Raw genomic sequence first — 16,107 nt, 5'->3', positions numbered from 1 at the left:
TCTCCGCGATTGTTCAAACTATATATAGACGAAGATTTTTTTAAATTGGACCCTTTCTCCCAGAAGGTGACAGGAGTCAATATTTTTTGTAGAATCTTGGCAATTTCTCCCGTCCCGACTTTTTCGCGGTGCCGATCACAACAAGACTGTCTCACAGAAAAATTCAGCATTAGCAAGAACTTCATAAAAGAATGAATTCCTTTCACCCGAGATATTGGTACAGAGTTCGCCCTATCACGGTTAACAACCTTCAAAGATTCGCTGTGTGCACACACACACAGCATTCTTCTCGTATCGTGATTACTCTTGCGCACTATCGTCGATGATCGATGTATTTGAGCAATGGTCGAGATTGCACGGGTTCAGCGGCACTACCAGGGTTTTTCGTGAAAGGAGTGAAGAGGAAGGCCTTCCAAGCCTGTTATGGGGGACGAATTTGCAGGTTAATGACACTTGACTATCTGCACTCGGATGAACTCATCATCTTCATAAATTAATAGTCAATAATCGGTCGTAACACCTCGAATGCTTCGAAATTATGGGACATTTACCGATAACTTCATTGTTATAACAAACGAGAGTGTCAAGTTTGGCAGGAAAATCAAAAAATTTCTAATTCTGGTTTTTAATTTTTAATTTTCACTGAAGACAAAAGTTTATATTTAAAAAAAAAAATTTATTTCCTTTTTGTACAAAAATTTCTTTCTATGTACATTCAACGAACATACTATATTGCACCAGTCTTTAGAGACAGGAGTTTATATACACAGAGAAAAAAAATTATTTTTGCCAAATATCCATTTGTTTGAGAGAAGTATCTGTTTTTTCACTACCGTATTTCTCCAGTCGAGTCATTCCCAGGCAATCCTCATTGGGTGTCCTTCTATATTCTGAATGATTCCCCCTTGGTAAACTTAATTAATTCTCGAGCTCATGGAGAGAAATATTCAGTAAAAATTACGGAACAATTTACGTAATCCGCAATGGGGAATCGTTTTCCGACAATTTTTATAGGAATGGAAGCGAAGAAATCCGAAACGTTCAGTGAATTTTCAGGTTCATCACAGAACAAAGTACGAAATTGTCACGTAATTTTTCCCGAAGAAGTAAAATCTTACAGAAACTTACACGGAGAGAAATATTCAATAAAAATTACGTATCTTTTCCGTAATTCCGGAGCGAAGGGTGGTTGTAGGAAGTTTTACGGAACTGTCACGGAATTTTTCCAGACCGTTCCGTAATTTTTATCTGAATCTCCTGTGAAAAATTACAATACCCTCACTTAAATTTTCTGAGTCGATTCCGTAATCGGTGAGTGAATTGTGAGTTCCGTAATTTTTACTGAATATTTCTCTCCGTGTACCGACTCATTATGCCTCCAAAATCAAAAATTCTTGAACGTTCAACAATTTTTATGAAACTGGTGAGTTATTTCTACGTTCCGTTCCGTAAAATTTCTCAATCGTTGGGGAAAAATTACGGAACGACTTGTTGTCCACACAGCAGTGAGTCATCAGGCGGGTGGTTAATTTTTACGGAACAACGCGTAGAATTTACGTGACGATTCGTACAATTTCAGTTCCGACTCACACTTCTTACTGAATTTGACTTCACTCGCGGATTACGTTTCGAAACGTAATTTTTACGCTTTTTTTTCTGGTAATTTTTATTGCATTTGCTTAATTTCCCCTTGTTTCCTACTCAAATGCGAATGAAACCTGTTTTAAATGATATGAAACAGAAAATGAGGTAAATTATTTCCTGCTTCTGAAACAGCTTCAACCCCAGACATGCTTCAATGAAAAAAAAGTATAATTAAAATGACGTAAATTTCAATTAAAGAGTTTATCGGACCCCTGAACCAGTCTCAATCGCTCCAAATGAATTTCAATATTGACCTTGGTGACACTAAAAATCACCACTGCCTCTATTCTATCAGTTGAAAATACCCCGTACTTCCATTCCAATCGTTTCCATTTCGTCCTACTCAGTTCACTCTCTCCCCTTGATACCATATAATTATCACAATCTTAACAGCCCACTGAAACTGAAAATAGAGAGGCTAAAATTTTAAATTCACAATGTCACAGGTCTTCCAATTCACAGGCGTGGGTTTAATTGCATATGAAAAAGTAAATGGTGGGGACCAGAAGTATCAAGGTCCGCGAAAGAGCCCGGCTCTCAGCCTCCCGTGATTCTGCACTTTAGCAACGTGCGAGAGGCGCTTTCACGCAGTTCTCGTCGTTTGGAGGCTGCGACTGGGGTACGAGAGAATTAATAAAAAAACGAGAGTTCAGGCTGAGATAATTGGACGCGAGGAGTGAAGACGAGAGCAGAGAAATTTTATAGCGAGTATAGCGAGTGAAGATCAACGGGAAACTCGGGGCGGGAATTTCATTGCAGGGAAATGTCGTCTGCAATTCTTTTAATTATTGTGGTAAGCCGCAATTTTATTTTCGTTTGAGAATCCGTTGCTCCACACTTTTCATGACCCACTGGCGTTGAAAAAAAATTGTTTTATTACTACTGAGATCAACGTTTCCAACTTTTACTCCAATGGAAACAGAGTAATACGAGGATGGACTAATAAAAATTGTGGTTCAGTACAGCATTCAATTAATTTAATTTATGTCATTAGGCCCGATAAACCGCGATTCTAACCTCGCTTCGCTCAGTTAGATCGCGGTTTTCGGGCCCAACGACGTAAAATATCGTATGTCACACGGGGATAAAAGCATTATTTCGCGAATGTGATTATAATCCTCGCCTTCGGCTCGGACTACTCATGTTCGCCAGATAATACTTTTATCGCCTTATGACATAAGATACAATTAATTCAAGATATGAATTCAAAAATCGCCCCACGGAGAGAAATGTTCAGTAAAAATTACGGAACTCACAATTCGCTCACCGATTACGGAATGGACTCAAAAAATTTGAATGACGGTATCGTAATTTTTATCTGAATCTCCTGTGACAAATTACGATACCGTCACAGACGGTACCATTTTTCACAGGAGATTCAGATAAAAATTACGGCACGCTCTGGAAAAATTCCGTGACAGTTCCGTAAAATTTCCTACAGCCACATTTCGCTCCGGAATTACGGAAAAGATACGTAATTTTTATTGAATATTTCTCTCCGTGCAAAAAAAACTCCATCAAACTAGCTAATTTCAAATCTTCATAGAGAAAAGAAAGTCTTCATCTCCAGCCCAGTAAACGTTGAGTGGTAGAAAAGACGTCGGAATTTGATCGTAAACTATGGTAGAAAACCAATGTATAATACGTCGTATTGATTCGTGCAAAAATTCGTTGAAATGTCCAGCTAAATCCCGTATATTTGGATGGGCATATGCAGCTTTCATAAATGGATCGGCCACCCGTATTTATCCGCAGTACCGTCGACGTTTGATAGTTGTCTACACTGACAGAAAAAATTATTTTTATTGAGATGGTCCTTTCTTGGAACAAGTATTATATACTTGAACCAATTTCAAATGAATACACTGAGAGAAAAATCTGAAGTTTGATTTACTATAAGAAAATAGTTGAGGCAGTTTTGGTGAAGGATACGATTTTTTTTGTATGCGACACATAACATTGTAGTAACTTCACAAGCGTAATTTTTGCAAATCAAAATGCAGTTAAACTACCAAAGTTCAAAAGTAACCACGACAAATCTATCGTGAGCAGAACTATAAAATAGTAGCAATGACTACATTCCATTGTAGTAATCACTTCTCCGGCCATAGTTACCGTAACCCATGAGAAATTGTTGAGGACTTTTTGACTAGAGTGCGATGGTTATGGAATATAGTCAGAAGAATCATATTTTTCTCTCAGTGTACGATCTTACGGTAAATATCAATTATTTCTTCTTGAGATACATCTACTTGAATCAAATAAAACAGTCCTTGGCGGCAAGTCACATGTATTCACCCCAAAAATGGAAAAGTTCTATTTTTTTAACCTAATATAATCTCCAGTCGAGAAATTTTCTACTTTCGTAAATTGATCAAAAATTTGTACATAGGAGATGATTACATTGAGGAATGAATTGAATGTTGTTTTCTCGAATGAAGCCGATGTTTAAATTGAGCTTTCCGTACATCACATTGAACAAAATTTGTGATATCCAAGTTTGTGTTGAATTGCTGTAATCTGTGATTCTGGTACTGTAAACTAATGCGATTTTTTTATATCAAGAAAATATAAACTTCTTTCAACTCAACGACATCTTACTACAATCTCAAAGCTTTTTCCGCGTAACAATATTCATCCTAATTCGGCCTACGAAATGCTCACTTCAATTATAATTTACTTGGAACAACGTATGATCGTGTTGAGATTAAACGTGTTTAGCCATGAGAATGATTTTGATTTTTAAGTAAGCCAACGAATTTCTGGAGTTAGCAAACTTTTGGCTAGGAAGAAATCAAATACTCTCATTATAGCGACAAGTAGAAGGAACTTCAATTCTAGAGAAGTTCGATTTCTCCCAATTAAGTGTATCTCAAGAAGAGATCACTGGTATTCACTATGAAATCATGTTTACTTGAAAATTAACAAGTAAATGATAGTTGGTTCATATAAAATTCTCTTCATAAAATTAATTTTCTCTGTCAGTGTAACGCTGGAGGTGAAAAACGCGTAATTGATGAATGCTTTTTCGACGTCTAGCCCCTTCGGTTAAAATACGTATTCCTACGAACATGTCACTGATTTTCAGGGATCTATTCCTATTTTTTAGGAATATATACCCAATTTTTAGGCATTGGCAATTCTGGAATTCAGTGATTTTGTCGTTAATTTTTAGTGAAATCGTTAATTTCCCGTGATCCTCACTAATATTCATAAATTTTCAGGGACCAATCTCCAATTTTTAGGAATCTATCAACAAATTTCAGTGATGGAAATCATTGTTCATCACGGTTATTCTAGTCAGTGTCCAGTATCACAGCCAATTGGTGACAGATTCCTAAAAATCAGTGACATGTTCCTGAAAATACAACAAAAATTCTCTATGACCATAAAATTATCGACATGATGTAATCGAACAAGAGATTATTAAATCTCAGCAATAAAACCGTTGGAAAAATCAATGATTTCCGTTTCACAATGTGTCACCTCATTCGTTGTTTTTGAATTAGCGCATTTCATACCACGAGCACCTTTTATCGTCGTGAAATTAAATTGAATGGTGGCCGTTATCAGAATCACGATGATTACCCCCGGCATCATTATTTTTTCTCGAATGTACCTATCGGTAGCTTGAACTTCCATATTTATGTTCCTCGCGTGCAATTGTACCGCAGGCGCGTGCGCTCTTCAATTTTCAATTGATCGTAACCAACGATGAGATACCCGAGGCATGCGCCTCTGCCAAATGTTCTTGCAATCACGTAGGAGCCATAATTTGAGAAAGAAAAAAAGAGGAGAAAATAATGGCGATTCATCTCAGTACTCAATTTTTTTTGTTATTCCTGTAGGCTTGCTGCGGATTCGTTCATGCGGGTCCCTATCACGGGAGGAGGGTATCGGAGGTATAGAAAATATCGTCAAACGCAAAATTGGGAGATTTATTTTGAATTTTTAATGGAGCAATCATTTTTTTCGTTATTCAACGCTTTCATAATTGCCGTGTTTTTTGCTGTTTTTTATTAGTTATGCTTATGCTTTAATTTTAATTGTTTTTTTGCAGAGAACGCAATTTCTTTACCGAGGTTATCATTACTTCATTACTCACGAGGAGTTTTTAAGTTTGTGCTTCATGTTCAAATAATTTATTAGATTATTTGAGGGTATTTGAGAGATTTTTTAAGAACTTGTTTCTTCTTATGTTTATTTATTTTGTTTGTTATTAATTCTCCTTTTATGACAGTTACGAATCGTTTTGAAAATTGTTACAAAATTGAAAATCTTATTTTTCACGATTTATTAAATAACTAGAAAATGGTGTCATTGAAAATCAAGACATTTTCTCATGAATAATTGATAACCAATCGAACATGTACCCTAGGAATCAGTTGTTTCGAATTAGTAATAAATTCTTTGACCGAAAACTCAAGAAATTTGTCTTAATCGTGAGGAGAACAGTTTGAACCAGAATGTTTTGTAGAATATAATTTGGATCATGCTGATAATTTAAGAATTTTTCGGAGAATTTCATATGTGATTTTAGCGCAAAATTTGACGAATAAAATTTTCTAAAACTACACTATGGTACACCGGCGAGAAATTCTCTAGAAAAATCATAGTGGTAGCACGGAGAAACGGGCGCAAAGTGACGGCCAGGGAAAAATTCCAGTTCTGGGCATTTTATTGGATAAGACCTCAATTTTTCTCGTACTTAAATGAATTTTTCACTGAAATCCGTAGAAATTTTCGCAGAAAACCCTAAAAATTTTATCTCAACAGCACTAGAATTTTTCGTAGACGATCGATTGAAATTTTTTTCAGTAATCGCACCCGAATTTTTATAAAGAATTTCTCTCCATGTAGTCGGATTACCTTAAAGATATTCAAGTGAAATCCGTTCCAAAATTTGTTGTGAAACATCGAAGATTCTATTTGAATTCTATGTTACCCTAGGTTACCGAACATTTTGCGCCAATTTTATACTGCAAACATCAAAGATTCAAATTTGATTTTGTTTGACTTGATTTTTAACCAATAGGAAACATTTTGTAAATCTGAAAAAAATGGGAAACAAAGCTGATGAGAATCCAATTCGATCGTGGACGTCCTACTTTGCCCCACTGACACCAACTTTATAAAAAAAGATTCATAAAGTAATTGAACAATTTAAAGTTTTTATAGATGACTGCCTTATTCCATGAAGAATTCATGAATAATCAATTTTCTACAAATTCATTCCCAAAATTAGAATTCCAAACGTTCCACTATTTCTAACATTTACTGATGACAATGACACCAATTATTTATCAATTCATTGGAAAATTCCATCACGCAATTGAATAAATTAATCTGCTGATCGATAAGCTCTATTTATTAAATGAAAATTTTCTAAATATTAGATTCCTCAGTACGATTACGACTTGGAGGAAAGCGACAACTACGAGTACCCATCGGCTCCCGAGGAGCGAATTGCCCCGGCGGATGTCGACATATCTGTGCATTCCCTGGAAGATTCTGTTGGGAAAACCGACAGAAGGAATGAGAAGCGTTATCCTATGAAGAGTTATCGTTCTCTCAGTGATCCGCATGAGTACCCTCCTCGCAATCATCCTCCCCAGAATCGTAAATTATCCCGCAGATCCAGCGGCAAGAATGCTGGGCGTTACATCGAGAACATCAACATCCACGATAACCGCGACATATGGGGATCATTTTCGCCTCAAAAATCTAAGAGTTACATGGGAGGTGACTCTGGCAGTGCTGCTGGTAGTAACGTTGATTACTCGGAGGAGAGGGGAAAGTACGGCGATTGGAATGAAAATATAAATACTTTCCAAGTCACGGACCAGCCTCACGTTCCCAATTATTCTGATGAAGTCCCTGAGAATAACGGCCCAGACATCATGGAGAAACTGAAGATGGAACTGTCAAAGACTGAAAAACCGTCAAAAGAGCTAGTAGAACCTTCAAAAGTCCGTGAAACAACTCCGAAAGAAGAACCTTGGAAGTTCCCGGAAGAACCGACAAAAGTAACAGAGAAGCCTCCAAAGGTAACAACAGAGCATCCAAGAGTATCAACAGAAGCTCCAGAAGTAGCAGCAGATCCTCCAAAATTATCAGAAGAATCCCCAGAAATATCAGCACAGTCTCCGGAAATAATAATAGAGCCTCCAAAAACATCGAAAGAGTCCCTGAAAGTACAAAAAGAGCCTCCGAAAGTAGCAACACAGCCTCCAAAAGTAACAACAAAGGTTGTAAAAATATCTACAGAGATTTCAAAAGTTACAACAGAACCTCCCAAGGTAACAACAGAGCCTCTAAAATTATCAAAAAAGCCTCCAAACGTAACTACAGAACCTCCGAAAGTAGTGACAGAGCCTCCTAAAACATCCAAAGTATCTCCGCAAGTTACACAAGAGCCTACAAAAGTAACAGAAACTCTAAAAACATCTGCAGCGACTTCAGAAGTGACGACAGAGCCGCCAAAAGCATCGAAAGAGACTGTCAAGGTCATAACAGAACCTCTGGAAGTAACAACAGAACCTCCGAAAGTCACAACAGAACCTCCGAAAGTATCGAAAGAAACTCCAAAAGTGACGACAGAGCTTCCAAAAACATCGGAAAACTCTCCGAAGTTAACCCAACCTGCGAAAGTAACCACAGAGCCTCCAAAAGTGTCAGAAGAGTCTGAGACAGTAACAACACAGTCTTCAAAAGTATCAGAAGAACCTCCAAAAGCATCGGAAAATCTCCCACAAGTAACAACAGACTTTCCACTAAAATCAGTAGAACCCCATAAAGAGCCCTCGGAACCTCTAGAAGAAAAACAATGCACAAACGGCCGACCAAAAACCAATCAACGATACAGCTTAAGCTTCCCATCCACAAACTTTTCTGCGCAACCAAAACACACTACGACTCTCCACTCAAAAGACGAACTAACCCTCTGTTGGATCGAAACCGTCACAACAAAAGAAGACAACACCACAAGCCCTCCAAAGCGATTGGTCGTCCGAGAGTATACAGTCACTTTTGAAAACTCGGTTCTGATTCCGGACGAACACTTATGGTGCCCCAGAGTCGAGGGTGAGATCCATCCCACCAGCAAGGAAGAAGCAGTCAACACACCGTTCCAGGAATACTTCGCAAACGATACCCGACGGAGTCAAGTCACACAGCTGAAGAAAGTTGATCACGAGGATAATCTCACGGTAGTCGAGGAGAAATCAATCAGATGTGGCATAGGATCGTTCATAACGAAGAACATCTATGAGTCGTCGGACATACCGGATAATCCGTTGATGCGAGTAGAAGTCAAGGTGGGACCTTCCTTAAAACATATTACAGACACGCCTGACGAAACAACAACTCCTGAATCCCCTGATGAAGTTCCATCGATCACTGTGGATTGCTTGATCGATGGTACATGCAGCACCCCGAAATCTACAAGCACAACTACTGAGCCGTCAGAAAGCTCATCAGACAAAATTCCGGAGGAATCAGCAGAACCTTATTCAGAGAGTTCCTGTGAACTAGGGGACGAAAGCTGCGTTAGATCGAGTACTTATCCACCTGTTGAAGTCTATGGCGATGAGAATTCACCAGAGACATCAAAGGAGATAACACTGGTACCTGAGGACCTTGTTTGCGATAACTCCACGGGGAAGTGTGGAATTACAAGGTCAACTTCCGGAGAGACTGTAACGTCAGTATCGGAGGGACCAGGAGACGAACCTGCATTTGGGGATGGAACAGCATCAGAGGGGTTGAAAGAGCCTGATGCCTCAACGCAAACAGAGTCAACGCCGTCGGAGGAAGAGACTCCTTCGGGCGAGAACGTCACATTCCCCATAGCTACTAGGACCACGTTCCCAACAACTTTGTGGACAGAAGCTCATTCAACTCACAAACCACGTTACGCTTTGAAGTTGCAAGTTGTATTGGAGAGAATCGATGAGAATGATAACAGACAGACGGTTGTCAACCTGAAGAAAGAAGTGGCGTTGAATCATAAGAACCGAACGTACATGGATCTGCTGGACGCTCTTAACGATACCGTCAATGATCTTGGAGTCATACGGGATTTGCTGAAGTGCTCGGCCTTCGAGGGCATTTCACCCATCATTTGGGGATATGTTGGATCGGACGAGGAAAATAACGCGACTCGCAGGACTAGGAGTCTACCGGTTGCGGCGTCTCAGAACGCTTCGGAGAAAGAAGAAATTCTCGAGCAATGTCTTCCGGACATTAGGACTGATATTTCAACAGGGTTAACAGAAATCAAGTCCCAACTTTCGAAGAATGATGGTGGGGATATTCTAGGGAAGAACGCAGATGTCTTGCCGACGAGAACTTCGAACTTTGAGAACGATGATGTGAAGGTCCGGAGATCCCGAAGAAGTGCAGATGCTGGGGATCGTGAGGCAATCAGTCATTGGTCTAACGTGAGATTTAGAGAGGCGTCTGATGGAGGGAAAATCCGAAGCTTCACGGAGTTAGTTGTACTTGAAAATTCGGAAGTTGTTTAGATTAGTTAATCAATTATTAGCTTCGAGTTTCTTTTGTTTGATCATTGTCCATTTTATTCTGTAATGAAACGGAGGAACTATTTGGGAAATACAGATAGTTATACACAGTTATGGAGTTTGATTATTCATATTGTGGTGTTCTCCATTCAATCAGGAGCTTTTGGAAATCTTGCTGATCTCGGAAGTGTGAAGATGACCAGATGTGCAAACGGTTTTCGACATGACTCATTACGGTTTATATTGTTCCTTATTAGTACTAGATATTACACTGTTAGAAAAAAATGAAATTTCATGGACAGTTGACTACCAATTTTCAGGACAGTGACACTAAATGCGATTTAGGGGAAAAAAATAATGAAATTTCAAGTTTCACTGAAAATTCAGTAAAATTCCAGAATTTTAAGCAGTATAAAGACGAGAAGTCCTTAATTTATTTTAATTTCCAATCTAATATGAATATTCAGTGTCAAATTGCATTGAATTATTGTGTTAATTATTTCAATTAATTGCATCGAATTCAGTGAAATCTCAAATTTCATGATTTTTTTTAAGAATATATTTACCAGAATTTTCTGTTTTTCTATTAATTTTCGCGGAAAAATGGAACGAAAGCTTACAGTTCTGTTTGGTTTTTCCACGAGATCCTGAATTTTCAATGATAAGATTTCCTGAAATTTCAGTGGAATTGGAACACGATAAAAATTTCCGGAATTCGGCACGGAAAATTGAGACAAAAATTTTTAACTGAGTAATTTGGTTATATTTGACAATCATTTTGTTGTCACTCAGTCCCTGAATCACCGCCCCCGGACTAAATGACAAAAAATGCTGTTCGATACACGGCCGTGAAGAACTTTTCTGCCTCATATGATTACAGAACTCGCCTTAGGCTCGTCCTGTAACGTCATATTCGCCAGCAAAGTTCCTCACGGCCTAGTATCAAAATGTACTATTTTATTGGGCATGTGTATGAGGCAGGTCTCACACATGTTGCTGCTATGGGCGTGAAGAGATAATCCTTCGGACACTTTAATGGGTAAGCGATGTAGGCTGTTCTATCGCTGTTTACACTGCAGTAGATGTAGCTTCGGCAGGTCGTGTCAGTGGTGTTGGCGAAGCGCCCTGGTCCGAAGCAAAGAGGGGTAGGAGTCGTTCCTGTGGGGAATGAAGTTGATGTTATCGGAGTGTTTGTGGTCGTCGTACTGCGCGGTGTTATTGTTGCTGTTGTAGATAGAGTAGTGATCGGTGATGACCCTTCCACTGTGAGAAAAAAAATTGAAATTTCATGGATTATTCCCCATGTGAGCGTCAACCAATAGAAATGCAGTATTCAACGGTTTGCGGAGGAGTAGCGGTAGAATTATTTCGATAATTTACGATTTACCCGAGTGGAAATTCAAATTAGGATAGAATAAGAGACTGACCAGTTAACACTGATTTTGATCAATTTTGGATCAAAAATGTAACGCTTGTTTGGGTCCATGCCTGGTCAAAATTCTAGGATTCGATCTTCCTGAAAAGTACCGGATCCGATACGGATCTAGTCAAGATTTGACTGATCAGAATAGGATCACAATTCACTCCGCCACAATGGATACACATACTCCATTCAGAATCTCATCAGATCCTGATCCGAAAGTCTAATCAATAAATTCTGACCAGTATGGAACCTAAAACTAATGTAGATCCAAGCTAACTGAGTGAAATTTCCACTCGGGTAATCGCATGATGGGGAAAAAGGAATAAGGATTTTTTGGTATGGAGTAGTTAAATAGTAGTTAAATAATCCAACCGAAAGCTTCTTGGACTGACAATTGCCTACACGGAGAGAAATATTCAGTAAAAATTACGGAACTCGCAATTCACTCACCGATTACGGAATCGACTTAGAAAATTTGAGTGACGGTATCGTAATTTTTCACAGGAGATTCAGATAAAAACTGCTAAACGCTCCGGAAAAATTGCGTGACAGTTCCGTAAAATTTCCTACAACCACATTTCGCTCCGGAATTACGGAAAGATATGTAATTTTTATCGAATATTTCTCTCCGTGTAGTTATTTTCGGAAAAGTGACATTAAATTAGATTGGTGGAGGGGGGGAGGAGGGAGAATAATGAAATTTCATATTTCATTGAAAATTCATTTGATTTAATTTTTTATTTCATACAGACCCAGAACACACACACGGCGAATCACAGGATCAAAATTAAATAGACATAAACTATAACAATGAAATTGATAACATGAACAATTAAAAATAATACTCGTGACAGAAAGCATTATTTATATTGCTTATCTTATTAAAATTATTAGACTACCTAATCTATCTAAATAATTAAATGACAAATATGAAACTTCTTGGTTAGTTACTTTCAATCCAATAAGTAAAACAAAAACGACAACGTGGAGAAATTTCTACATTCAAACTCACTTTTTTTTGCTATTTGTTTTTTTTTTGTTTCAAATTCAATGAAATGGCACATTTTTGAGCAACAGAGCTACGATGATTCCCCAATTCCTTGAATTTTAAATCGAAGCGTCAATATTCAGTCCCAATTTACGCTGAATTCTCAAGTCATTGAAAATTCAAGAGTATATTTACCTGAATTTCCCTGTTTTCTGTTAATTTTCATGAAATAATAGAATTGACATTCAGTTTCCATTGATATTGCTATGAAGTTTTGAATTTTTAGTAACAATTCAAAACATATTCAATTCACAACTATAATGTGATGAAAACTTCCAAGAAATGTACCGGAAATTTTACACGGAGAGAAATATTCAATAAAAATGACGTATTTTTACTGAACGAAATTTACGAAATATACGAAATTTTACGGAACTACCACGGAATTTTTCAAGAACGTTCCGTAATTTTTATCTGAATCTCCTGTGAAAAATTACGATACCGTCACTTAAATTTTCTAAGTCGATTCCGTAATCGGTGAGCGAATTGTGAGTTCCGTAATTTTGACTGAATATTTCTCTCCGTGTGGTGAAAAATTTTCAAAAGTGTAAGTCTTTTCGCTTCGCGCAAGCGGGGCACTTTGGGTCCGTCCGGGCTGCACCCGAAGGGTTCATTCTGGGCGACTTGGCCCTTTGGGCATGACCCGCAGCTCATCGGACGCGCCTCGTTTGTCCGAAGCGAGAGGACTAATACCTGAAGTAGTTGAATCCGACGTTGTAGAACCCGTTGTTTCCGCACACGTACACGGAACAACTTGGCTAGTTACTTCCGATCTAATAAGTGAAACAAAAACAACAATGTGGAGAAGTTTCCAACGAAAGGCAAATATCTTCATTTTTCAACGCCGAATCACTTCTTGTGACGTCTTCACCTGCATCACTGCGACTGAACTTATACCGAGCGGTTGCTGGTCGTGATGTCAACGTATATTTGGAGAGATTTGTAGAGTGACATATTTATAAGACTCCTAGGAATGTCAGACTCAGTCAAGTGATCACTTCCATTTTACCTCGAACTCAACCTTGAAAATTCACTTCCACGAAATCGATCGTAAACTCTTGCAATCTGATCTCATTAACACATCTCTCAATTCACTTTTTCCCACCATAAATTCAATTTCTTTTCTCAGAACTGCGGATAATAATTCTAATGTAACAAACTATAAATTATGATTTATGATCCATTACTTTTTCTAATAAATTCTCCGAAACTGATCCTTACTTCGAGAATAAAAGAGGAATTATGATAGCCTGTTCCACAAAATTTATAGCTTTATGACCTTATCAGTTGGATGAAACGTAAATACAGTTTTATTGGCGCAGTTCTCTTCTCACGGTTCCCTCCGATCCCCAATGAAGATACGTCCGCATTACCCTGGATACTATCATTCTGAAAAAGGCAGGGGGTTATGGACTAAAGTCTTAAAATTCCATATTAGTAGAGTTTACACTGAGAGAAATCTGACCTGTGTTCCGAAGGTGATCGCCCCTCTGTTGCTGATTTTTAGGAACCCATTTTAATTGTTATTCACTATTATTATTTTTATTTATTTCATGCCTAAAACAAGTGGGAAATTGCCCTTTTATTGTATATAGTATAGTTATTTTTGCTAATAAATTAGCAATCTGCTTCCGAATGTTTTTTTTACACATCATTTCCTTCTATCATGTATAATTCATTGTTTATTTCATTTTATTAAAGTTAATAAGATTTCCTTTTACCTAATTTTGTCAGATTTTCAACTTTGTTGAATGTTATCTGCATCATTATTCTTATTATTCCTTTTCTTCTATACAACCGATTGTTTTTTTTAGAGTTCAATCTCTCCTCTCAGCCCTTCCATAAAATGTTTATAGAAAAATTTTATTTACACATACTTGAATGAATTTGAAATATCACATTTGAAGAAACCATCAGAAAACTCACTTTCCGGGAAATTCATGAAAAATTCAAAATTTTCATAAAAATTAAATCAACCAATATAGCTACCGTAATCATCTTTTAAATTCGGCTTAATGGCATTAAAACAAACATTTTAAGCTATGATTCAACTAATTTGAAGCATGATATTCAAAGATATCCCGGGAATTCTGATTTTCGAAAAATACAAAATTTTTGAAAATTTTCAAATAAATCAAAGTAACGATTATTGCTATCGCCTTCATCTTCAAATTCGGATAAAGGGTCATCCAAACTTTTTTTTAAAGTCATCATTCAATTAATTCAGAACATTTTTTTGAATTATTGTGAGGCAACCGATTTTCAAAAAATTCGAAAATAAAAAAAATCAATCGACGAATTAAATTTTAATTAACGGCGATCGATAGAGCTCAACAGGATCTACGTTTGGAAAAAAAGATTTAATTCCATTTATTCATTAGCGAATAATTGAAAAAAAAACTACCACACACATATATACATACACGGAGAGAAATTTTCTAGAAAAATTCTACTACGAGTACTGGAAAAAATCACAATCCACCGGTTATGAAAAATTCTAGTGCTGTTAAGGTAAAGTTTCTTGGTATTTCTGTGAAATTTTCACAGAAATACGGGACAAATTCACGTTTTCCCCAATAAAATTTCTAGTGGAAATTTTTTCCTGGCCGTCACTTTGCGCCTCTTCCCGTGCTAGCACTAGACTTTTTCTAAAAAATTTCTCTCCGTGTACATACACACATACGTACTAGGTCACCCACACGGTCTACAAATTGCATTTTCGGACTTTTTGGATCATAATGAGTATAACATATAACATAAAAAAAATCAAAATTTAAATTTGAACGATTACAATGCTTTCATTCCGAAGCAAAAATAAGGTTTCCGAAAGTTCAAACTATTTCAATTATTTACTTATAAACAACGGACGTCTAAAAAAATAATAGTTCTATGCAAAATGTAATTTGAGTGATACTGAATATTCATGATTTTTTTTCAAATTTTTCTCACGCAATTTAATTGACGAATTTGATGATTGACAATAATTGATTCTATAGTATGGTCTGTATCAAACTGTAAAAGATACTTGGATCTCCTTAAAATTGCTATGAACTGCATAATGGTCTGAAAGAGTAGGGATTTGTTTAAAACTAAAATTGTCCTTGAGCACCAGTGTCATTTGTGTTTGAGATATCCCGTGGAATATCGAACATCAAACAGAAAAGACATCACGCACGGCCGTTAAACCCAGTTATATGGACTTTCACGTCGCTTTCTGCAATGCCATTTTGTATTCCGTGGATTCACCCTCGGTTTCCTTCTATTTTTCCCCCAGAAGTATGTATAGGAAGCATGAGGATCATTGAAAGGACGCACGATAGACCGCCTCCCAATTCTCTAAATTGAAAACGATGCAGTGCGAGTCCTCACTGGTAAATTATGGGAGTTTCTCGACTGTGCGGCTATGCATCGCGACTTTAAATAAAAAGTTTCCTCGGACTCATTGCAACATCACTTGTAAGAAATTTCAT

General features: G+C 37.4%; 2 protein-coding genes across 2 annotated transcripts; one reads left to right on the top strand and one right to left on the bottom strand.

The window, feature by feature from the left end:
• Window positions 1-2,179: 2,179 nt before the first annotated feature.
• LOC107039430 (proteoglycan 4) lies at window positions 2,180-10,280 on the top strand. Its single transcript, XM_015259031.1, has 3 exons — window positions 2,180-2,437; window positions 5,493-5,546; window positions 7,041-10,280. Exons 1-3 carry the CDS (start codon window positions 2,408-2,410, stop codon window positions 10,167-10,169), a joined length of 3,213 nt encoding a protein of 1,070 aa, XP_015114517.1. The 5' UTR covers window positions 2,180-2,407; the 3' UTR covers window positions 10,170-10,280.
• Window positions 10,281-10,687: 407 nt separating this feature from the next.
• On the bottom strand, window positions 10,688-13,517 carry LOC107039365 (integumentary mucin C.1). The gene is made up of 2 exons (XM_015258932.1): window positions 13,331-13,517; window positions 10,688-11,429 (listed from the first exon to the last, which is right to left on the bottom strand). The coding sequence occupies exons 1-2, from the start codon at window positions 13,470-13,472 to the stop codon at window positions 11,119-11,121; spliced, it is 453 nt and encodes a 150-aa protein (XP_015114418.1). The 5' UTR covers window positions 13,473-13,517; the 3' UTR covers window positions 10,688-11,118.
• Between the last annotated feature and the right edge of the window lie 2,590 nt (window positions 13,518-16,107).

Source organism: Diachasma alloeum, unplaced genomic scaffold (assembly GCF_001412515.2).
Source record: "Diachasma alloeum isolate Michigan unplaced genomic scaffold, Dall2.0 Dall_scaffold_00299, whole genome shotgun sequence".
Lineage (NCBI taxonomy): Eukaryota > Metazoa > Arthropoda > Insecta > Hymenoptera > Braconidae > Diachasma > Diachasma alloeum.
This window is presented reverse-complemented; position numbering and strand designations above follow the sequence as displayed.